This window comes from Prionailurus viverrinus, chromosome A1 (genome assembly GCF_022837055.1).
Source record: "Prionailurus viverrinus isolate Anna chromosome A1, UM_Priviv_1.0, whole genome shotgun sequence".
Lineage (NCBI taxonomy): Eukaryota > Metazoa > Chordata > Mammalia > Carnivora > Felidae > Prionailurus > Prionailurus viverrinus.
In genome coordinates, this window is record NC_062561.1 from 209,848,536 (window position 1) to 209,873,089 (window position 24,554).

At 41.5% G+C, this 24,554-nt stretch overlaps 1 protein-coding gene across 1 annotated transcript in view; it reads right to left on the bottom strand.

The window, feature by feature from the left end:
* The window catches only part of EGFLAM (EGF like, fibronectin type III and laminin G domains), a 180,707-nt gene that overhangs the window by 116,336 nt on the left and 39,817 nt on the right, over positions 1-24,554 (bottom strand). Inside the window, exons 2-3 of the mRNA XM_047868677.1 lie at positions 1,820-1,929; positions 600-683 (exon numbers count right to left, since the gene is read on the bottom strand). Of these exons, the coding sequence (XP_047724633.1) occupies positions 600-683; positions 1,820-1,929 (194 nt within the window). The remainder of the gene's footprint in view (positions 1-599; positions 684-1,819; positions 1,930-24,554) is intronic.

The following is a 24,554-nucleotide window of genomic DNA, read 5'->3' on the forward strand; positions in this document are numbered from 1 at the left end:
GAAAACAGAACATGCCTAAGGCAGAAAAATTCACCCAGAGAGACCCTGACAGCAGAGAGAAAAGAAATAGATGGAGAGCCAAAAATTGGTTAGTGGAAGGACGGGGTGCCTGCCGAGCTTGACAAGAAAAATAAACAACTTGGACCGTTGGAATATACATTTCAAATTACATCATTTTCTTCTGCATTGTGTCTCCAGGCTGCGGGGGAAGATACAAATGTGTCACATTTATTTATAAAGCTTTACTGGGATTTTTTTAAAAAATGGAATCGAATTTTATGAAGACAAAAAGGGGGGAAACAGCTGTAAGGTGGCTGTTTTCTCACATGACGAATGGGATGGGTTGAGTCCAGGATGGAAGTGTTTATGCCAGAACTTTCTTCATACCGCTGCCTTTCTGGAGATATAGATGCGTGTGGAGAGGGAATGTGCATGAAAGACATTTGTAAATTCCAGGGGACTATACAAACGGTTATTATTATTACATATACAGCATGCGCGCGCACACACACACACATGATTAGAAATCCTTCTGGATATCGCTGAAATGCCAACCGCAGCTGTGTCTTTGTGGGAGCTGCCATGATGGAGATACTCACAAGGGCAGGGATGTCCTGGCTGAGTGGCACACTATGGGACCGCTCCTGCAGGGATTTATCGACGCCGACCTCGGAGTAAAAGACCTGGAAAAGACACAGACATCCAGGGTGAGAGTAGGGCCAGCACTCCTCTACCAGATCAAGGTTCTGGGGTTCTAACTCCACTTACAACAGCAGTGGGTTCTGAGGGGCACCGCCTCTCCTCACAGACACCTGTTCTGAGGCAACAAACATCAGCTTGACCTGGCCGGGCTTGCAAACTCAGAAGCCAGAAGGGAGACACGTATTAGTGAAATGGGATAGAGAGGGCTGGACCCAGCTCCTACTATTTTTCCCCAAACCACGACTTTCTCAGGCAATCTTCTATCTTCCCACTTTGGATACAACATGACTTCAGAAACACATCTCTCTGCTTTAAGAAGCCGATGGGATGAGGACCTGTGTGTGTGTGTGTGTGTGTGTGTGTGTGTGTGTGTGTGTGAGAGAGAGAGAGAGAGAGAGAGAGAGAGAGAGAGAGAGAGAAAGGGAGGTAGTAGGGAGATGCAGGTCGTGGCATTATTGGGGGAGCTTCCGTTCGACCTCAAGTGGGCAGCCCAGCTCCAGGGGGCTTGGAGCCCCATAGGAATGTGGTCCCCAGTGTGGCCAGCTCTCTGGATGTCCCCAGAGATTTCAGAACTCTAAATATTTATCTGAAATTTCCTAACTCCTAAAAGTTGACTTGTTTTTAAAAACCCTGTTCAAACAAAACATTTTAGTGAACGGAAATCAGTCAAACCTGTAACCTCTGGCAGGTAGGAACGCATTCTCTGTTCCCTCCCCCACTTTGCCTGTCCATCCCTTTGCTTTAAGTTAGATTTTACAGTATTTTGTATTTATTGACAACATTCCACAGTGACTCCCTATTACTTCCCATGCTTCTGCTATTTAGCCTCTGAACTTGACTGTGGGCAATTGGATAGCAAGAACCACATCTTCTACTTAGTTTATATTTTCCCATCCCTGAGCAGAGTGAGGACTCCAAAGATCCTAACTGACTTTCAGGCACTTATAAACACCCTTAAAAGGGAAACATTTCCTCTGGTTTCATGTAAGGAGACTGGGGGAGTTATTAATATGGGAGGGTTGATATAAGGAGACCATATATAGACAGAGCAAGGGTGGGAACAGCACAGTTACCCCAACCACACCCACTACAGAAATTCCTGTGCCCAGGTACTCACGGTATACCCAATGATGGGGCTCCCAGGATGCCTTGGCATTTTCCACTGGATGCTGAAATCTGTGCAGTTCAGTGGGTACAGCATGATATCGAGAGGAGGTCCAACCTTGCCTGCCCCAAAGCAAAAGAGATTATGTTAGAGGCTCCACACATCCCACCTTGAGTGTACTTACAGATGGAGAGCATACTTCAAGATGATGCCACAGGACAGAAATGCAGACATCTCTCTGGTATGCCACACCTCTATCAGCTGACTTCACCAGAATTCTGCCATCCCCTCCCAAACTGGCAATGGTAGGGAAATCAGCCCAGCTATTTCTCTCAGTCTCTTCTGTTAACTTTTTTGTTTTAATTTTTTTATGTTTTTTTTATTTTTGAGAGAGACAGACAAGAGTGTGAGCAGGGGTGGGCAGAGACAGAAGGAGACACAATCTGAAGCAGGCTCCAGGCTCTGAGCTGTCAGCCCAGAGCCTGACTCGGGGCTCGAGCTTGTGAACTGCAAAATCATGACCTGAGTCAAAGTCGGGTGCCTCCCTTCTGTAACTTCTAATGCCCCAGGGACCAGTAAAGGGAGAGTCAGGGTAGCACAGACCAAACACTTCCAACTTGACTCTAGGAGCTTGGAATGTATTAAAGGAAGATGGTGATTTTATTTAGTAGCATATATATATATATATATATATATATATATATATATATATAATGTATGTTACATAGCTATGTCTGTTTATATATATTCTTATTACAGAACATTTCAAAAATATGGTTAAGTGTAAAACAGGGTTAGAAAATTTCAAATGTTTTACTGTATCCTTACCTTAGATTTTATTATAACAAATAACGCATTTTATATTTATAAATATACTAGATGTGGATTGCCAAAATTGAGAAAATACAAAAAAATTACATTTAGAAATGAGTCCTGTTGAGGTGCCTGGGTGGCTCAGCCAGTTAAGCGTCTGAGTCTTGGTTTCAGCTCAGGTCACGATTGCACGGTTTGTGAGTGGGAGCCCCCCATTGGGCTCCACGCTGGCAGTGCAGAGCCTGTTTGGGATTCTGTCCCTCTCCTCTCTCTGCCCCTCCTGCTTGTGTGCTCTGTCTCTCTCTCTCTCTCTCTCTCTCTCTCTCAAAATAAAGAAATAAACTTAGGGGCGCCTGGGTGGCTCAGTCAGTTGAGCGTCCAACTTCAGCTCAGGTCATGATCACACAGTCTGTGAGTTCGAGCCCCACGTTGGGCTCTGTGCTGACAGCTCAGAGCCTGGAGCCTGCTTTGGATTCTGTGTTTCCCTCTCTCTCTGCCCCTCCCCAACTCGTGCTCTGTCTCTCTCATTCTCAAAAATTAATGAATGTTAAAAATATATTAAAAAAGAAAAATAAACTTTAAAAAATTCTCTAAAAATAGAAATGAGTCCTGTCAACATTTGAATACAGTACCTCCTTTGGTTATATAACATTTTTTTTTTGTGTGTGTGTGTATATATATATATATATATATATACACACACACACACACACAAATATATGTACATATAAATTTATATATGTACATATAATTTTTATTTTTCTTTGTTGTGTTCATTATATATAATAAGTATATATACAGTCATAATTTTAAATCTTATTTTCACTTTGTATATATAGTATGTGTGTATATATGTGTGTATGTGTGTGTGTGTGTGTATATATATATATATATACACACATACATATATATACATATATATATATACGCATACATATATATACATATATATAAACTGAAAGTATAGTTGTTCCCCCTTATGAGTGCAGGATACTTTCCAAGACCCCCAGTGGATGCCCAAAACCACAGATAGTACCAAAACCTATATATACTAAGTTTTTTCCTATAAATATATACTTGTGACAGTTTACTTTAATAATTAGGCACAGTAAAAGGTCAGCAATAACTAATAATAAAGTAGCACAATTATAATAGTATACTGTAGTATAAGTTATGTGAGGTCTCGCTCTCAAAAGATCTTGTTGTGCTGTACTCACCCTTCTTGTGATGATGTGAGATGATAAAATACCTACATGATGAGATACAGTGAGGTGAATGATGTGGGGACTGTGACATAGTGTTAGGCTGTTATTAACCTTTTGATGACATGTCAGAAGGAGGATCATCTGCTTCCAGACTGTGGTTGATGGTGGGTAACTGAAACCAACAACACTGAAATGGCAGATAGGTGGGGGACTACTGTAATGCATATGCCACAATTTCCACTGTTTCTCATTCCACTATTGTTAGACATTTAATTTATTTCCAGTATTTTGCTATTTTAAATAAAGCTCGATGAGGGCAGGAAATGGGTATGTCCAGTTCAGAGCACAGAGACCAATAAATGGGAGAGCTTGAGCGCATGAATGTTCTTCAATTTGATTTCCCACTTGCTAATATGTCCTGATGATCCTTCTTTTTAACAACTGTGTATAATTCTCCAGCATAACAGTTAGGATATTTTGTCTGCAATTAAGAGATATCTAATGTGTATATTTATTAGACTGCTGCTGGGGCCTCCCACCAATGTATTTAATAACATAGTGGCTCAAGTGATAGAGGCTCAGTGCCATCACTTGGCAAGAACTACAAGTCCAGGAGGCAGTGCCACCCCTCCCTGCCCATAGACACCTACCACTGCCACCAATGCTATCACTCAGAGATTTGGTCTTCGACTACTCTCTAGCTCTGCCTTGGTTCAAGATCTAAAGTCCCATCCAACTGGCCAGACTTATGTAATGTAACACCTTCTTGGCTCAACCAAGGGGTCAGAAAGGAAAGATCAGTTTTTTTTCTGGTTTCCCAACTGTGAAAAAATGAAGGGAGTCTTAGGAATAGTTCTATCAATCCCATCCATAGTACAGAAGGCTGCTTAGAGGAGAATCAGACCCCAGGAAAAGAGCAGTGGGAGGTGGGAAGGCCTAATACTCTGCTACTCAGAGCATGCATGTATATTAACTGTTACTCTGTCGATTGACATTTAGGTTGTTTACAAAATTTCACTGTTAAAAATAATGCTGAGAAGAACATTTGTGTATGTACCTTTTTGCTCACATGTCTAAATATTTCTAGATGGATACCTATTAAAGATTATGGGTACATCTATCCTAAAACAGTGAAATGCACATTCTTTTCAAGTGCATCTCCAGAATAGATTACACGTTAGGTCACAAAACAAGTCTCAACAAATTCAAAAAGATTATAGTCATACCATGCATCTTTTCCCACCACAACTCTATGGCAGTAGAGATAAACCAAAAGAAAAAAAGAAAAGAAAAGAAAAGAAAAGAAAAGAAAAGAAAAGAAAAGAAATCAATCACAAGAAAAAATCTGAAAGACCACAAATACATGGAGGTTAAATAATATGCTTCTAAACAATGAATGGGTCAACTGAGAAATCAAAGAGGAAATAAAAAATACATGGAGACAAATAACAATGAAAACACAATAGTCCAAAATCTTTCATATGCAGCAAAAGCACTTCTAAGAGGGAAGCTTATAGCAATGCAGGCCTACCTCAAAAAGCAAGAAAAATCTCAAATAAACAACGTAACCTTACACCTAAAGGAGCTAGAAAAAGAACAAACAAAACTCAAAACCAGTATAAGGAAGGAAATAATAAAGATGAGAACAGAAATAAATGAAATAAAAACTAAAAGCTAAACACACACACACACACACACACACACACACACACACTAAACAGTAAAATGGATCAATGAAACCAGAAGCTGGTTCTTTGTAAAGATCAACAAAACTGATAAAACATTAGCCAGACCTATCAGAGAAAAGAAAGAGAGAGAGAGATAGAGAAGACTCAAATAAACAAAATCACAAATTAATTAAAGAGGAGAAACTGACACCACAGAAATGCAAAGGACTATAAGAGAATATTATAAAAAATTATATGCCAACAAATTGCCAACCGAGAAGAAATGGATAAATTTCTAGAAACATATAACCTCCCAAAACGAAATCAGGAAGAAATACAAAATTTGAACAGATGTATTACCAGCACTGACATTGAATCAGTAATCAAAAAATGCCCAAAAACAAAAGTCCAGGACCAGACAGCTTTCACAGGTGATTTTGCCAAATATTTAAAGAGTTAATAATGTATTTTTCTCAACTATTCCAAAAAAATAGGAGAGGAAAGAAAGATTCCAAATTCATTCTACGAAGTCAGCATTACCTTGATCTCAAAACCAGATAAAGACACTACCAAAAAACAAAAAAGAGAGAACTATAGACATAAAAATCCTCCACAAAATATTAGTGAACCAAATCCAATAGTACATTTAAAAAAATCATTCACTACGATCAAGTGGCATTTATTCCTGAGATGCAAGGGTAGTTCAATAGTCACAAATCAATCAACATAATACATCACATCAAAAAGAGAAAGGGTAAAAACAATGTGATCATTCAATAGTCACAGAAAAAGCATTTAACAAAGCACAATATCCATTCATGACAAAAACCCTCAATAAAGTGGGTTTAGAGGAATATACCTGAACATAATAAAGCCCATATATGAAAAACTCATTGCAAACATCATACTCTGGTGAAAAACTGAAAGCTTTCCCCCAAAGATCAGGAACAAGACAAGGATGTTCACTATTACTACTTGTATTCAACATAGTACCGGAAGTCCTAACCACAGCAATCAGACAAGAAAAAGAAAAGGTATCCAAATTGGTTAGAAAGAAGTAAAACTTCCACTATTTACAGATGACCTGATACTATACATAGGAAACCCTAAACACTCCACCAAAAAGCTACTAGAACTGATAACTGAATTCATAAGGTCACAGGATACAAAATCATTATACAGAATTCTATTACATTTCTATACATTAACAATGAAATAGCAGAAAATTAAGAAAACAATCCCATTTACAATTGTACCAGAAATAACAAAATATATAGGAATAAACTTAACCAAGGAGGTGAAAGACCTGTACTCTAAAAACTATAAAACATTGATGAAGGAAATTGAAGATGACACAAATCGAAAGATATTTCATGCTCATGGATTGGAAGAACATTGTTAAAATGTCTGTACTACCCAAAGCAACTTACAAATTTAATACAATCTCTATCAAAATACCAAAGCATGTTTCACAGAACAAGCACAAATAATCCTAAAATCTGTATGGACCTCCAAAGACCCTGAGAGTCAAAGTAATCTTGAAAAAGAAGAACAAACTGGAGGTATCACAATCCCAGATTTCAAGATATGCTATGAAGCTGTAGTTATCAAGACAGTACGATATTGGCACAAAACTAAATAAACAGATCAACAGAACACACTAGAGAGCCCAGAAATAAACCCATGATTATATGGTCAATTAGTCTTCAACAAAGGAGGCAAGAATATGCAATGGGAAAAAGACAGTCTCTTCAACAAATGGCATTGGTAAACTGGACAGCCCCATGCAAAAGAATGAAAGTGGACCACTTTCTTACACCACACACAAAAATAAAATCAAAAGGGATTAAGGACCTAAGTGTGAGAACTGAAACCATAAAAATCCTAAGAAAAGAGCACAGACAGGAATTTCTCTGACATTGGCTATAGCAACATTTTTCTAGATATTTGTCCTGGGGCAAGGAAAACAAAAGCAAAAATAAACTATTGGGACTACATCAAAATAAAAAGCTTCTGCACCGCAAAGGAAACTATCAATATAACTAAAAAGCAACCTATGCAATGGGAGAAGATATTGCAAATGACATCCGATAAAGGGTTAGTATCCAAAATACATGCATAACTATGAGAAAGAATGAAATCTGGCCTTTTGTAGCAACATGGATGGAACTGGAGAGTGTTATGCTAAGTGAAATAAGTCATACACAGAAAGACAGATTCCATATGTTTTCTCTCCTATGCGGATCCTGAGAAACTTAACAGAAGACCATGGGGGAGGGAAAGGAAAAAAAAAAATGGTTAGAGAGGGAGGGAGCCAAAACATAAGAGACTCCTAAAAACTGGGAACAAACTGAGGGTTGATAGGGGGTGGGAGGGCACGGTGGATGGGTGATGGGTATTGAGGAGGGCACCTGTTGGGATGAGCACTGGGTGTTGTATGGAAACCAATTTGACAATAAATTTCATAATAAAAAATAAAAATTTAAAAAAAAATTAAAAAAAAACAAAATACATGAAGAATTTATATAACACAAATAATCCAAATTAAAAATGGGCAGAAGACATGAACAGACATTTTTCCAAAGAAGACATACATATAGCCACAGACACATGAAAAAATGCTCAACCTCACTCATCATCAGGGAAATGCAAATCAAACTCAATGAAATATCACCTTACACCTGTCAGAAGGGCTAAAATAAAAAACACAAGAAACAACTGGTTAAGAAATTAACCAGTTTAGAAGCAAGGAAGAAGATACACCCTTATGTTTATTGCAGAATTATTTACAGTAGCCAAATTATTTATTTTATTTTTATTTTTTCAATATATGAAATTTATTGTCAAATTGGTTTCCATACAACACCCAGTGCTCATCCCAAAAGGTGCCCTCCGCAATACCCATCACCCACCCTCCCCTCCCTCCCACCCCCCATCAACCCTCAGTTTGTTCTGTTTTTAAGAGTCTCTTATGCTTTTACAGTAGCCAAATTATTGAAGCAACCAAGTTTCCATTGATAGATGAATGGATAAAGAAGAAGTGACACACACACACGCACACACACACACGCAGGAAAATTACTCATCCATAAAAATAATGAAATCTTGCCAACTGCAATAACATGAAGCTAGAGAGTATAATGCTAAGTGAAATAAGTCCGTCAGAGAAAGACAAATACCATATGATTTCACTCAAATGTGGAATTCAAGAAACAAAATAAATGAACAAAGAAAAATAAGAGACAAAAAATAGAATCTTAACTATAAAGAACAAACTGTTGGTTGCCTGGGAGGAGGTGGGTGGGGGGATGAGTGAACAGGTGAAGGGGATGAAGAATCTACTAGTCCTGATGAGCACTGAGTCATGTACGGAAGTGTTGAATCACTATACTGTACAACTGAAACTAATATACACCATATGTTAAGTATACTGGAATTAAAATGTTTGAAATTATGGGTATATGCATTTTAAGTTTTAATGGACTGACTTACTGCTCTCCACAAAGGATTAAAGACATTTGATTTTTTTCATTTGGGCAAATTCTTAAAACAGAATTCTTGTATCTAGGACAGAATTTTTCAATATCCACACCATTGACCTTATGGGCTAGAGGTGTTTTGTGGGAACTCTCCTGTGTACTGTAGGATGTTGAGTAGCATCACTGGTATCAGCTATTAGCTCACTAGATGCCCCAAACATAGCTGGAAAAACCAAAAATAATCTCCAGACATTGCTAAATGTCTCCTGGGAGCAAAATTGCTTCCAGTTGAGAACTACTGATCTTAGAGAATGGATTATTGATTTAGCTATTTATTTATTTATGATGTTTATTTATTTTTGAGAGAGAGCACAAGCAGGGGAGGAGAAGAGAAAGAGAGAGAGAGAGAGAGAGAGAGAGAGAGAGAATCCAAAGCAGGCTCCAGGCTCTGATCTGTCAGCACAGAGCCCGACACGGGGCTCGAACTCACGAACCGTGAGATCATGACCTGAGCTGAAGTCGGATGCCTAACCAACTGAGTCACTCAGGTGCCCCAAGAATGGATATTTTAAAGATTTTTTTATAAATGTTACCCAACTAACATCTGAAAAATTAACCAGTTTAGAAGCTTATGGAGGTGTATGAGGATACCCAGTAGAAGTAACACACCTTCACCAGATCTGAGTATTACTTAAAAGTCTTTGCTAATTTGATAAGAAAAGAATTGAATATTTTAATATCTTCTTTGGCTATTCTTCTTCATCTATTCATGTGTTTTGTACATTTTTTCAATTGGGTTGTTAATTTTTTTCTTATTGATGTAAAAAGAACTCTTACTAGGTTAAACATCCTAATCATTCACCTGTATTTTCTCTGCGTATTTTTATTTTGGGGTCTAGCTGTGTAATTAACCACTACTGGCCAGCTTTCCTGCCGAGTTAAGAGGTGTATGCTAACAAAATCTCAAAGGACACTGGTAAGTGGGGGGAAACAGAGTAGAAATGACTTATCAGACCCTCGCCGAACCATAGAATAACCAGTAAGCACACCTTCATCCTAAGTCCTAGGAATAGAACTTTCTCCATTTACTTTGGGGAAAATGACAACTGATCAAGGCGGGCTGCTTGGGTCAATAAGCAGGACACCAGTTCTCATGTCTTTTGTATATCTGCCATTGTTCACAGAAACAGAAAACACTCTGAGTATTTGAAGCACAAGCATGGTTACAAAATTGGTGAGAAGGCCAGTGGAATGGAATTTAGGACCCTCCGTTCACTGTATTTTATAGATAGATAAATATATAGATGTGAGAGAGAGAGAGAGAGAGAGAGAGAGAGAGAGAGAGAGAGAGAGAGACTAGCTATAGTGGTGACCCAAAACTAAGAAGCCTCTGCCTTCACATTCAGTCCTGTCAATAGACTGCAAGCTGCCTTTACACACCCACTGATGTGGGGGTGAGCTTTGGAAGGATGAGTTCTCATGTTTTGATGGCCTCGCTTAGCAGGAGAAACGGCAGGAGGAAAGTGGCCTTCATCCCACTCCTGTCTTCCATTTGTCCCAAGAATGCATCCCATTGGCGGAACCTAATTTACATCCAGAATACTGCCTGCAAGGCAGTCTGGAAAATGTCGTTTTAATTCTTCCAGCCTGTGAGTTACAGTAACGGCACCTAGAAGGAGGATGAATAGATGTTGAAGGAGCAAGCTATAGGTTCTATGACATATTCGTACCATACAAAGGATAAATTCCGATATGCTATCCCCTTTACTTTCATATTCTGTAGGAAAATATTCTGGCCGAGCCCTGCTGGGACACAGTTAGGTACGACTTCTATTTTACTGGCATATTCACTCATTCATTAAATCTTTCACATACATAGCAAGTATGTATCGAGTTCCTGTATGTATGAAGCACTGGGTTAGTCAGTGAGGTTACATTAAAGATGAGAGAGATAGAGGACCAGGAACGAGTTAGCAGGACATTACCACTGGGTGTGATAAGCCTAAGGGGAGATGTGGGGCACTTTTGAGGCAATGGCAAGGATGCACCTGAGGCAAAGTGGGGGTGGGAAAGCGTTCCAAGCACAAAAAGCAGTACGTACTCTTCCCCCAAAAGCAGGAGGAGGAATCACATAATGGAACCACTGAGGCGTTGTAGTTGGGTCAATGTGGGGGCGAAGGAAAGGAGTCGGGAAAGCTGCAACGATTCTGCCTTGGGCAACACAGGGGAGGAGGGTTTAGGCCATTCAGTGTCTGGGAACACAAAGATGGCCATTACAGTGATGAGGGAGGTGTGGTCATGGGCAGCTGGTGAGCAAGACATGGCCAGGTCAGACATTTGGACCAAACACCAAAAATATTCCAGATGAATCAAATGGTGAAAGGCTGGAAATAAAATTATAGAAGAGAATTGGATTTTAAAATCAGATTTTTGTTTTTGAGGAGAAACCTCTCTAACCTTAAAAAAGGTAAAGAGAATAAATCAAAAGAAAATGATGAATTCTGCACCATAAAACTTTCACTATGCTCTTTAAAAATTGTAAAAGAAAATCAAAACAACAGACTGAAGGATAAACGATCGCAGCAAAATGACAGGCCAAGGGCTATCTTTATTTTAAAACTCATACATATTGATTAAAAAAAGACATATTCAGACCCTAATAAATAAAATATGAGGAGACAACTCGCAAAAGAGAATGTATAGCTGGTAAACGTGCATGGCGAAATATTCAAATTTGCTAGTTATCAAATAAATACAATTTTTAAAAATTGAGATGTCATTCTTACCTATTAAATTAGCCAAATATTTAAGTGATAGTAACTAATATTGACAAGAGTACATGAATGTGCTACTCTCAAAAAATTACTTGTGACATTGTAAATGAGCACAGGCATTTTGGAAGACAATTTGGCAATGTGCAGTGATATCCAAAGCCATAAATATGTTCCTTTCCTTGTGCTCTCAGAAGTGTGGTTACAGTCTGCCATGAGGAAAGAATCTTAAAAGAAGAGAAGACCACTCACATGAAAATGTTCTGCCTGTGATCACTTGTGATACAGAAAAAGTATAAACAATCTAGATATTTAGAATCAGGGTGGTAGGTCATTAGCGGTGTATTTCACAGGTGGACTGTAATACAGACATTAAAAGTGAGATTTGAGGGGCACCTGGGTGGCTCAGTCGGTTGAGCGTCCGGCTTCGGCTCAGGTCATGATCTGGCGGTTTGTGGGTTCAAGCCCCACGTTGGCTCTGTGCTGACAGCTCGAAGCCTGGAGCCTGCTTCGGATTGTGTGTCCCCACTCTCTCTCTGCCCCTCCCCAACTCATGCTCTGTTTCTGTCTCAGAAATAAATAAACATTTTTAAAAAAATGAGATTTGACTAAACATAAAGTGGTATCTTGGATTGGATCTGGAACAGAAAAGGACATTAGTGGAAAACCCAGTGATATCCTAATAGTCTGTAGTTCAGTTGATAATATGGTACTGTGACTAGTTAGTACTATCCCTAGTTAATTTTTTATTTTTTTTTTTTTTTTAATTTTTGATTTGATTTATTTATTGAGAGGGAGACACAGAATCCGAAGCAGGCTCCAGGCTCTGAGCTGTCAGCAGAGAGCCCGACGCGGGGCTCGAACTCACGGACCATGAGATCATGACCTGAGCCGAAGTCGGACGCTTAACCAACGGAGCCACCCAGGTGCCCCTATCACTAGTTAATTGTTTAGATTTGACAAATGTGCCATGGTTACGGAAGACGTTAGCACGAGGATAAACTGGGTGAAAGGAGGGTAGGAATTCTTTGATCTTTGCAACTATCTATAAATCTAAATGTCTTTCAGAATTAAAAGTTTATTTCAATTTTATTTTTTTAAGTTTATCTATTTTGAGAGAGGCAGAGAGAGAGCAAGTGGGTGAGGGGCAGAAAGAGAGAGAGAATCCCAAGCAGGCTCTGTACACTGCCAACACAGAGCCCAATGGGGGGCTTGAACTCACAAAACTCAAGCCCCAACGTGGGGCTTGAACTCAGGTCATGAGATCATGACCTGAGCCGAAATCAAGAGTCAGAGGCTCAATTGACTGAGCCACCCAGGTGCTCCAAAAGTGAAGCTTGTATCACTCTTCAGCAAAAAATATGATGTGGTGTTAAATAAAAAGTATGCCCAATTGCCATGGATACTATTACTAGACTTCTAGGAAGTACTGGAAAATAATTTGAAGGCAAGAGTAAAAAGCAATTGTTATGTTAGGGTGGCTGAGATTAAAGATGATTTTTCTTCCTTCTGTTTTCTTCTATTCGGTAAGCTTTGTAGAATGTTAGTCTATTTTTTTTTATGATTTTTAAAAATTACTCTGTAAAGTATTTTTTTTAACGTTTATTTATTTTTGAGACAGAGAGAGACAGAGCATGAACGGGGGAGGGTCAGAGAGAGGGGGACACAGAATCCGAAACAGGCTCCAGGCTCTGAGCCGTCAGCCCAGAGCCCGACGCGGGGCTCGAACTCACGGACCGCGAGATCGTGACCTGGCTGAAGTCGGACGCTTAACTGACTGAGCCACCCAGGCGCCCCTGTGTAAAGTATTTTTATAGTCAAAGACCATTGCTCCTTTGTAGCAAAGGAGATCCACAGACAACTGCTTCATGAAGCTTGTATTAGTTGCCTTAAGGCAAGCTTTGTTGTCTCACGGATGCAATCTGTCTCTCTCCATTTAATGGGAAGGCTAAAAATAGTTGGCAATTAATGAAGCAGATCTATTAGCTCTTAACCACCAAAGGTAACGTATCTGCATAAAATATTATTTCTGTATCATAAGTCAATCGTCATGGTAAAACGAAGGCACGCAGGAAGGAGGCTATCGCTGTCCTGAGCAGCGCCACACAGCATTGTCAACTGGTAGCAACAGAAGTGCTATCGGGGTGACCTGGCATTGGAAAGAATACAGAACAGGCACTCTCGTGCTCCTCCCTACTTTGGTGGCTGGCTCTATCAGAACAGGATTTTCCAAAAGTTTTTGCTCCCTATGCCCCGGATTCTCTAGAGCAGCTCTGATTCTAAATTGTGTCTCACAACAATGGAAGTTAGAGGGGCATGGCCACGGGGTCTCCCAGGACATGGGTGGAGGATGGCCAGGGCCATGTCTCATTCACCGTGTCTCAGAGAGGAAGGACAGGTCCCTGACCTTCATGAAGATTCTAAACTAGAGCTGGTGGGGAAGCCAAGTGCTCTGAGCATGCTGCCTTTACATACACCCATTTCCATGGCCCTGCCTACTGATGAGATTTTGTTTTTCTTTTCTCAAAATAACTAACGTTTTATCTAATGGGAGAAATATTTGCAAACTATATATTTGATAAGGGGTTAATATCCAAAATATGTAAGGAACTCATACAATTCAATAGCAAAACAAAAACAAAGCAAAAACAAAACAACACAAAAATAATACAATTAAAAATGGGCAGAGAACCTAAAATTTTCCAAAGAAAGACATTTTCCAAAGAAGATACACAATTAAATAGCCAAAAGATATGTGGAAAGGTGCTCAACATCACTACCCAACAGGGAAACACAAATCAAAACCACGATGACATATAACCTCACAGGAGATATGGCACATTGGGGAGGATGTACGGAAAAGGGACTTTTCTTGTGCACTGTTGGTGGGAATGTAAATTGGCACAGCCCCAGGGTGCCTGGGTGGCTCAGTCAGTTAAGCATTGGACTCTTGATTTCGGCTCAGGTCACAATCTCACAGTTCATGAGCTCCCGCCCCATATTGGGCTCTGCACTAACAGCTACTTGGGATTCTCTCCCTGTCTCACTCTGCTCCTCCCCTGTTTGCGTGCATGATCTCTCTCTCTCTCTCTCTCTCTCTCTCTCTCTCTCTCTCTCTCTCAATAAATAAATAAACATTAAAAAATAAGTTTAAATTGGCACAGCCACTATGTAAATCTATATGGAGGTTCCTCAAAGAACTAAAAATAGAACTACCATGACTGGGTATCTGAAGGAAATGAAAACAGGATCTCAAAGAGATATCTGCACCCCTGTGTTCATTTCAAGCATTATTTGTAATAGCCAAGGCAGGGAAACAACTCATGTCTATTGATGGATAAATGGGTAAAGATGTTGTTTTATACACACACACACCAGCACTGATCAGCAAAGTACTACTGAGCCATACAAAAGAAGGAAATCTTTCCATTCGTGACAACACAGATGAACCTGAAGGCCACTGTGCTAAGTGAAATAAGTCAGATAGAGAAAAGCGAATCCTGTTTTATTTCATTTGTATGTGGGATCTAAAAAAAAAAGTCAAACTCCTAGAAACAGAGTAGATTGGAGGTGGGTGGGGAGGAGAATGCGTAATGGTGGCCCAAGGATACAAGTTTCCAGTTATAAGATAAGTAAGTTCTGGGGACCTAACGTACAGCATGGTGACGACAGTTTACAATGCTGGAAACCTGCTGGGAGAATAAATGTGAAAAGTTCTTACCGACGTAATAAATGCATCAGCTAGCCTCACTGAGGTAATCATTTCTCAACAAGTAAATCAACTGTATATGTCAAATTATCACATTGTACACCTTAAACTTACACAACGTTATATGTCACTTATATCTCAATAAGGCTAAAAAAAAATAAATAAATGTGGGGACGAGGAATAAAATAGAGCTAAATCTCCATTCTCTATTCCTTTCCTTTTCCTTCTTCTCTTCCAGAGGGAACAACCCTTTGGTGTTCTGTGTCTTATCCCCGTGTAGGTTTGCATACTTTCCTTTTGTCTACACATTTCTTTATTTTACTGGAAACAACGTAACTGTCCAGCAGTAAGAGAATGGATAGACTGTGGTTTATCCACACAATGTACCACCATCTTTCCCCCCTTGAAGGTTGGTTTCTTGAAAATGAAAGAGAGATCTATCTGAGGAAAGATAAAGAGAGATACAGGAGAAAACCCCTGTAAACTTGAAAGCATTCCTCAAATAGTAGTCAGCTTCTGAATCTCCCCTCACTGCTGTCCTGGCAATTGTCATTCTTTGGTTTCTAAATGCATTGCCATTGGCCCGTGTGCATGTCAGTTTCCAAAATGTCTCACTGCCATCTTCTGCCTATTCCCTTTTGTCCTGCTCTTTGCCCCAAATTACAATCATTTGAGTGGAATTTGGGAAGGACCAGTAGTAAATACATTTGTTTGACCCAACATCACCAGAAATCAATTGATCCGCATGACAATATGGGACACAGGAGAGAGAAATTATTCCTATTTTCCAGATGAAGAAACTGAAGTCTGAACTGGGTTGACATAAAATCTTATCAATGGGGCAGGAGGCAGAGACAGTGAGTAATGAGGTAGAATTGTTCTTCCTCCTCGACTTTTTCTTGGCGATTCTGCACAACCTCTTCTTCTCAACCCCCACTAGGTGCCCTCCTCCTGGGGGCTCCCATCCCCGCCACTCACCCCTACATAGATGCTGGTGGCTCCCCAGTCTATTTCTCCAGCCCAGCCACCTCTTCCAGAAGGGCGGGTCTATGTCCCTAACTGCCAAGTGGACCCAGGTGTCACATGGGCTTCTCAAACTTCACATGTCAAAACTGAGTTCGTCACTTTTCTCTTTAACCTCAGCCACATCAGCAATCCTTGTCCTGCTAGGTGGCATTACCATCCACCACGATTCCCAAAAGCCTGGAAGTCACCTTCAACATCAAATTAATCACAAGGTATCAATTCTCTCCTATTCGTGCAGGCCTCAGAATCCTCCTCAACTCAGTGCCTGGAAGCAACAGCACCAGCTGCTGTTCAGGGAGGTGCGTGCAGTGGAACATATTTGCCATTTGTCCAGACTCCCCTGGTGGTTTTCTGGTCTTTCCAGATCCTAGGGGATACAGTTTCCTTCTCTCTGCATTTACTCTCCTCTGAAGAGTATGTGTTCATAACTAAATGAAACTTGTTTTCTGCAAAGCAGTGGAATGCAACATTAAGGGTGTCGGAGTCAGGCTGGTGGCTCTAAACTCTGTGTGTAGGAGGCACATATGAATGGCCAGCTGCTGGAAGGAAGCACCAGAGACACATTTGCATTGTGAGCACAGCTTTTTTTTTTTTTCCTTGTGTGTTTGTTTGAAGTGTCCTCGAGGGTAGGGTAGGGCGGATCTCCAGCTGGGGGCTGGCTGAAGCTGAATTTGCAGAGCAAGCACATTGTTTGAGAATGTAGATTACTGGGGTATACAAGGAGGGGGTAGGTTAAAAGCCAGAGAAAGCCACTCAGTAGAACCACCTTTGCTATGGAGATAGATTCCAGGCAGGGCAGGGTGGTTCTGGAAAGGTCAGAGAAACCATGGGGAAATCTTGACACAAGGCCTGGCATCAGCTTCAGAGATAAGGAGAGAGTGGACTATGGCCCTAACTGGGATGAGAGCCAATCAAAGTATCCTCTCTAAATCTCTTCCAGCTAAGTGAGCGAAACTAAAGAGACTTTCCTTCCATCTCTACAATCTCTGAGTCATCAGGAGAAAGTCCAATCTCTGAACGGGGCAAGCCCGAGCTACACTCTCCAAAAACACCTAATAAAGCAGAAAGTTTTGAGAAGGGTCACAACACTGAGAAAACATACTAGCACGTCCTCATTATTTAAAAAAAAAAAAAAAAATAGCAGGCCACGTACATGTGGACTAAAGACTTAAGCAGTTGCATACAAAAATCACACTCCTATTTAACCAACAATGGTTAGAATGACGGAAAAAATATATTACACAAGAGAAAACTAGTTTCGAAGAACTGTAGCGTTGAAAACTAGGATAATGGCATTTATACAATGTATCCTGAAGCTGTGTTCTTGTAAGCTAAAAGCTAAAGTTCTTAAGAGATAAATAAAAACTGTGTTATGTTGCCACAAGGGAGCTGTATTCTTGGGCTTTCTTCTTTGGAGGGCTTTCAATTCTGTATTAGGTTTTTGCATTAGAAACTTCTGAATAATTAGGTCAATTTCTCATGGTAATTCTATTTCATAAAATACTTCAACTTCTTGAGCAAAATTCTTCTCTGATTCAATTAGTTTTGTAATACAATTCATAAAAACACTTCAAAACGCAAACAAAAGTATCATCTGTGACAGAAATACATTGCTAGCTTTTTAGTTATTTGATTTTCATGGAATGAACCAAGTTATATTCACTGATGCAATGGAAAGTGCCCAGACTAACTAAAAATAATCAGGAAATTCTGAACAGGGGGAAAAAAAAAAACCCTTATTTCCATCTTTTTGAAGCTTGCTCCAACTATTATTACTAAAGCAGCACGAGGAATATGTAACCACAATCTGTCACTAGAGCCTTCTCCGAGGTGATGCCTTCAAGGCAGCCGTAAAAATGTGGGTTTAAGACAGAACAGTGTTTGTTCTAGTTACCCGGGGATTCAAGAAATTCTCAGACTCTGAGGAGCAGCATGAAGTGTTTTCCAAAGCCCTGCCAGCTTCTCAATGTGGGGCAGTTCTGTTCACATCACAGTCATGTTTCTCTTTGAAATCCACCATCGCCGCACAAAATTCCAGAATATTAATCCACCATTCCACACAATGTAATTGCCAAATGAAATTCACCCTTCCGGGGTGTAATTTCAGAATGTAATCCACAACTCCAGAGTGTCAATCCACCATGCCAGAACCCAACTCACCACTCCAGACCACCTTGATTTTCTCACGTGTTAACCAATGGGCTTGATCAAATTACTTTTTTGTTTTTTGGGGTTTTTTAAAATTTTTTAAATGTTTATTTATTTTAGAGAGAGAGAGAGAGTGCACAAGTGGAGGAGGGGCAGAGAGAAGAGGGATACACAGGATCTGAAGCAGGTTCCAGGCTCTGAGCTGTCAGCACAGAGCCTAGTGCAGGGCTCGAACCCACAAACCGTGAGCTTGAAAAGAACAGCTTTAAATCCAAATGACAGCCCTGCCTTAGTTTAAAGCTAAGTTCTCTTTTCTGCTTATTATGGATCTTTGATAAAATATATATATATATATACATATATATATATATATACAATTGCTGAGAAGTCTGTTTGCTACGAGTATTGTGAAACCTTTCCTGAATGTAACTCGCTATGTAATAGAGTAAGTTGTAAAACTTCCTAAATGTAGTCTGGTATGTAATAGAATAAGTGATTGTACATAAACTAATGGGCATTTCTCGCTTCTGTAAACCTGCTTGCTTAACACATTCCTCCCCTACCCCTTTCCCCCTTCCCCCTTTCCTCCCGCCACAAGTAACAAAGCCTTCCCGCCAAAGGACAGACAAAGGATGCCCAATCAGAGAACAACAAATGTCCTTACTTTAAAACCAACTAATCAGGCCCCTCATAATTTGAAACCTCCCCTGTGCTATTTGTCTCTGTCTATAAAAATGCTGTACCAACCCTGATCGAGGCCTCTTAGCGTCACCGGCAACGAATGCGCGGAGGTCCAGGTTCGAACCTGCAATAAACGACCCTTGCCGCTTGGCTTTGACTTACGACTCTGGTGGACTTTTGTGGGAGGTTTCGGAACTTCGGGCATTCCAAGCTCATGACCTGAGCCGAAGTCGGACACTCAACTGGATGAGCCACCCAGGTGCCCCTGATTAGGTGATTGCTAATGTCTCTCATACTCTGGCACTGTATGATATGTCCCTTATACCACAGCGGGGAGTATCTGCAGAATACCAAAGCAAGAGGGGACAGGATCAAACAGTTCCTGGCTGCCCTTTCAGACCCACACAAACAGGTGTCTTCCTTTAGAAGCCCCAGTATGGGTCCTCCTTTTGCCATTCAACCCTCCTTGGCTGGAGTGTGGTATTCCAGGCTACATGCCTATGAGAGTCCAGGACCCCATGTGTAAACGACTCCCCAAGTGCCTAAGCCCTGGATTCTCCACCCAGATGCCTGTTTCCTGGTCCTCACTGACTTCTCCCCTGGTCTTTCCTTCTGAGGGTGGACCCAGCTGCTGATGTGCGCACCCTCAGGCAACAGGGACGGCGAATGGATTGCCATTTGCCGCAATAGGTGGTGGACAGGGCCAGGGTTGGCCAGGTGTCTGCCCATGTGCACGGGGGCCCCCTTCGGAGAAGGACAGAGCGAGAGGTGCACCAGACCAAGGGTTAGAGGCCAGTTCTCTCCGCATTGCCTCTTTTCAAAGTGGAAATTCAAGCAGTCTGAGAAATCTAAATTTGAATGTGGTCTTCCCGGTCACTATAAAAGTGTATGTGTCAGGATGGAAGGGGAGAAAATACCGTATCCAAGAGTTTGCTGGCTTAACTAAGTAAGTTTTTACACAAACGGTATATGAGCGTCCGTGTGAATTCTGAGCTTGGTTCACTAGTGTCAGGGGCAGGCCTGCCTCTGAGCGTCACGCTGTTTCATAAACTGGGCTCAGCCGGGTTGTGAGGGGACCTCGCAGAGGACTCTTCCTGGCCCAGCCGGTGACTTCTGACAGAAGGAGAGCTGGGCTGAGAACCTCGAGCAGCAGCTCCTGTTAAGAATCAGCAACAAGCCCAAGGGAACACAGATGCCAGAGATGAGGGAACTACTGGGGAGAGTGATAGCACACGGAGCTGGCACTTAGTAGAGTAGCGATTATTCGACCTACTTCTAGGCCCAACTATACCCCGAACTCCAGCTGTGTCAGGGAAGGTTAAGGCAAAACACAGCTTTTGAGTGCCCCTCAATGCGGGAGTTCGTGCATTGCGATCTTTGGTTTTCGCTGACATAGCTTACTTTTCACTGTGTCATCCAAGAAAACAAGCAGGACGGCCCTAAGTCTGCACTCACCAGCCTCCTGTTGCCCCACACACGCATGCACACATGTGCACACACATGCATACGCACACACACATCCTCCTGGCCCCAAGCAGAAATAATTTAAACTGTTTAACGATGATTCATCTTTAACGATGATTCAATGTTAAGATCATTTTACATGGTTGGGTGGGGGGGACAAAGAAGCATCAGAGGCTATTAAACTTGACAAAAGCATGTGAACAAGAATACAGTAGAGAAGCTTCTAAGCTGGAAGGGATTTTCAAATTCGTCTAATCCAGTGGTTCCCAAACTTTGGGGAGCGTCAGAATCACCTGAAAGGCTGTACTAACTGATGGGTGGCCCTGCCTAGAGTCAGTACATCAGGGATGGGGTCCAAGGATTTGCACTTTTAACATGCTCTCAGGGGATGCTGGTGCTGGGGGTTTCCTAAACCACAGTGTGAGAACCACTGGTGTGGCCGAACCTCTGGTTTTAATTGTGGAGAAATTAAAACTCAGACAAGCTAAGTGTCTTGCGTGAGGTCATAGAAGCTACTGAAGAGCTGACACTAAGACCTTGACTTATTGAATCTCTACTCTCAAATCTCAAGAAATTGTAGCAGCCTTCAATTTGACCCAGGCCCGTTCCCAGGTTGTACCAGTGACTCAACCCTTTTTGTTGCCTTAACATACATCGAACTCCCCTAACAGGACATCTCTGGTTTAGGGAGACTGCCTCTACGAGATATTTCAAAATCTCTAACTATCTGGGTCAAGAACACTTTTTCACGGAGTTTGGAGAAGTTCCCCGGGTGGTCCTGATGGGCACCTGCCCTTGGCTGAGCCCCACCCTGAGTCCCACTCTTGGGAATGGGATCTCATCCATTCCCACAGTGTCCCCAGGCTTCTGCCACGTGTATCTTTTCATATCTAAGTAGGCATATCTAAGTGAGCATCTCAGCCTTGATGGCTCACAAACATCCCAAACTCCAAATGTTCCAAAATGAAACCATCATCTCCAACCTCCCAATCTCTCTCATGTTCTCCATAGCTCAGAAACCTGCAGTGCCTTTAACTGCTCCCCTTCTCTTATGTTCCAGATACAGCCCTGATGCTGCCCCAGGAGACCACAGGATATAAACTCTCTGAGCACAAGGACTTTTGGATTCACCCTTTATTCTTGACACCTGTGATAGTCTCTGGAACACAATAAGCATTCCATAAATATCTGCTGTCTGATTGACTAAATGTTTGCCTGAATAAATCCCTATCTTCCTGCTAGCACTCCTGCCATGACCTTAGTTCAGCCTTCTATCAAACGGGACTAACATCCCCAAATAGCCATACACCTGGATCTGCTCTTTCAGGTGCTCAAGGTACCACAGGACAGCCAGAAAAGAAGAAACCATGGGGGCAAGAGTGGGTCTTCTCTCCAACACTAGACCCCTGTCTTGCTCGAGACCAGAGTCCATTTTCTCCAGGCCAGAGACCCGCTGAGGTTTAGCTTAGGCTCCAGTCTGAAGACCAAAGGGAATGTGACCCCTGGGGGTCAGGGGCTGCTGCAGAAAACTGGATCACCTTTCCAAAGAAGGGACACTGGGGAAGGGCCAAAGTAATATTTACTCCTAATATTAATTCTCCTCATCCCACGAGCCTGAGGCCGCAACCATATAGGAGATCCTTGTAAGGGCAAGGGATTGTAATGTCTATAACCAGCTTCTTATAAAGTTCTCTTGGATGACCTCAGGAAAATGGCCTATTCTCACAGAAGACAGCCTTCGTAATTCTTCTGGCTCACTGCTAGATGGATGACATTTTGGGTTCTTGTGACTACAATGAGGGTATTTATGAGGAGAAAGAGAATCACCACGAGAACACCACCATTAGTGACAGTTGCTGCCAGCAAAATCCATGAGTGAATGCAAACTTTAATGGGGAAGCTTTGATAAAGAGGACATTGGCACAGCCTCAAAGAATAGTTACTAATCACTGTGGTGGTTTTAACGTGTGTCCACAAATGCTTTGATAGTCTTCCTCCGGAAGGTGGAGCTTAATTTCCCTCCCTTGAGTGTGGGCCGGATTTAGTGGTTTACGTCTAATAAATGGAATGTGAAAGGGAGAAATGGTAGCTTTACAGTGGAGAAAGATGGCAGGCACCATTTTCACCAAGTGACCCAGGTTAACATCACCAGTGAGAAGACACGTTGGTATCATTTGTCCCCTGATTTGATTGGATGTGAAGGATAATTCAAACCTCTGGTATTCCTGCCCAAAATGCACAGCCCCAGTCTAATCATCAGAAAATATTCGACAAACCCCAATCAAGATGACAGTTTCCAAAATAACTGGCCAATAGTCTTCAAAAGTGTCAAGGTCATGAAAGACAATGAATCTGTCACAGATTGAATGAGACTAAGGAGATACAACAAAATGCAATGCAATGTGGTACCCTCGATTAGATTCTGGAATAGAAAAAAAGTCTGGAAAAGCTGATAAAATTTGAATTAAGACTGTACTTTAGTTAATAGCATTGTGCTAATGTTAATATCCTAGTTTTGATAGGGGCGCCTGGGTGACTCAGTTGGTTGGGCGTCCGACTTCGGCTCAGGTCATGATCTCACGGTCCGTGAGTTCGAGCCCCACGTCAGGCTCTGTGCTGACAGCTCAGAGCCTGGAACCTGCTTCAGATTCTGTGTCTCCCTCTCTCTCTCTGCCTCTCCCCCACCCAAGCTCTGTCCCTGTCTCTCTCAAAAATAAATAAGCATTTAAAAAAATTTTTAAAAAAATCCTAGTTTTGATAAATGTACCATGGCAATGTAAGATATTAACGCTGGGAAAAGCTGAGTGACAGATGTACGGAAACTCTATACTCTTGCCACAATTCTTCTAGAAATCTAAAATTAACCCAAAAACTAAAATTACTGAAGAAAAAAATGTGGATCCTTCCTTTTCATCATAATCCCAGCAGGAGACCCTTTTCTCTCAGGCAGGACCCTTTTCACGAGGCAAGGCTCTCTCCCTCCTGGAGCAGGACTGTCTCAGGTCCTGCAAATCAACAACAAAAAGCTGGTATCATCCGTCATTGCCCACTTTGGTGACTGGGCAGCCCTGTAATTCATCGCTCCTTCTCACACTCTCAGGATCAGGTTTCTTTCCTGTCTCCTCCTGCCAGCACGGGCTCCACACCAGATGGCCGTACATCTGGTGAAGGGTGTCCAGGCTACACCTGCCTTAGGAAGAGGTTTCCTCCTTTCCCTTGTGCCGGGCTACAATCTGGCCTCTGCAATTTTCAGGATGGCAGCAAAAAGCATTTTGCCAAACCTTCACCAGGCTCCTTCCTGGTGAAGTCACTGGGTTAGCAGAACATGAAGCTTAATGAACAATGAGCTACATAAGCATGTACACGATCACAAAAGGTTTAAAATATCTTGTCCTACAGAGAACAGAGATTAACAGTCATTTAAAAATGGAAAAGGAACCAACTGTATACCTTACCCCACAATGCTGGAAACGTTAAAGACTGTAGGTTCATAGTTTGGGCATGTGAAAGACGGTAATAGCTGCAATTTAGGAACCACTGTCTCTAAGCCTGACACTCTTCAGCACTTTATAAGGAGGGTCCCTTCCACCACTGACCCAACTCCATAGTACAGTTTGGGCAAATAGGAAAAAGATTTCCTGTCTCTTGGCAGACACAGACCCCCAGGCTGGGCAAGAGGACCAGACAGAGGATGGAATTTCTGCCCCCAGGCCACTGCACCCTCAACCACTCAAGATTAACAAGGTGATCCCCAGCTGGATTCCAGAATTCTGCAACTCCTGGC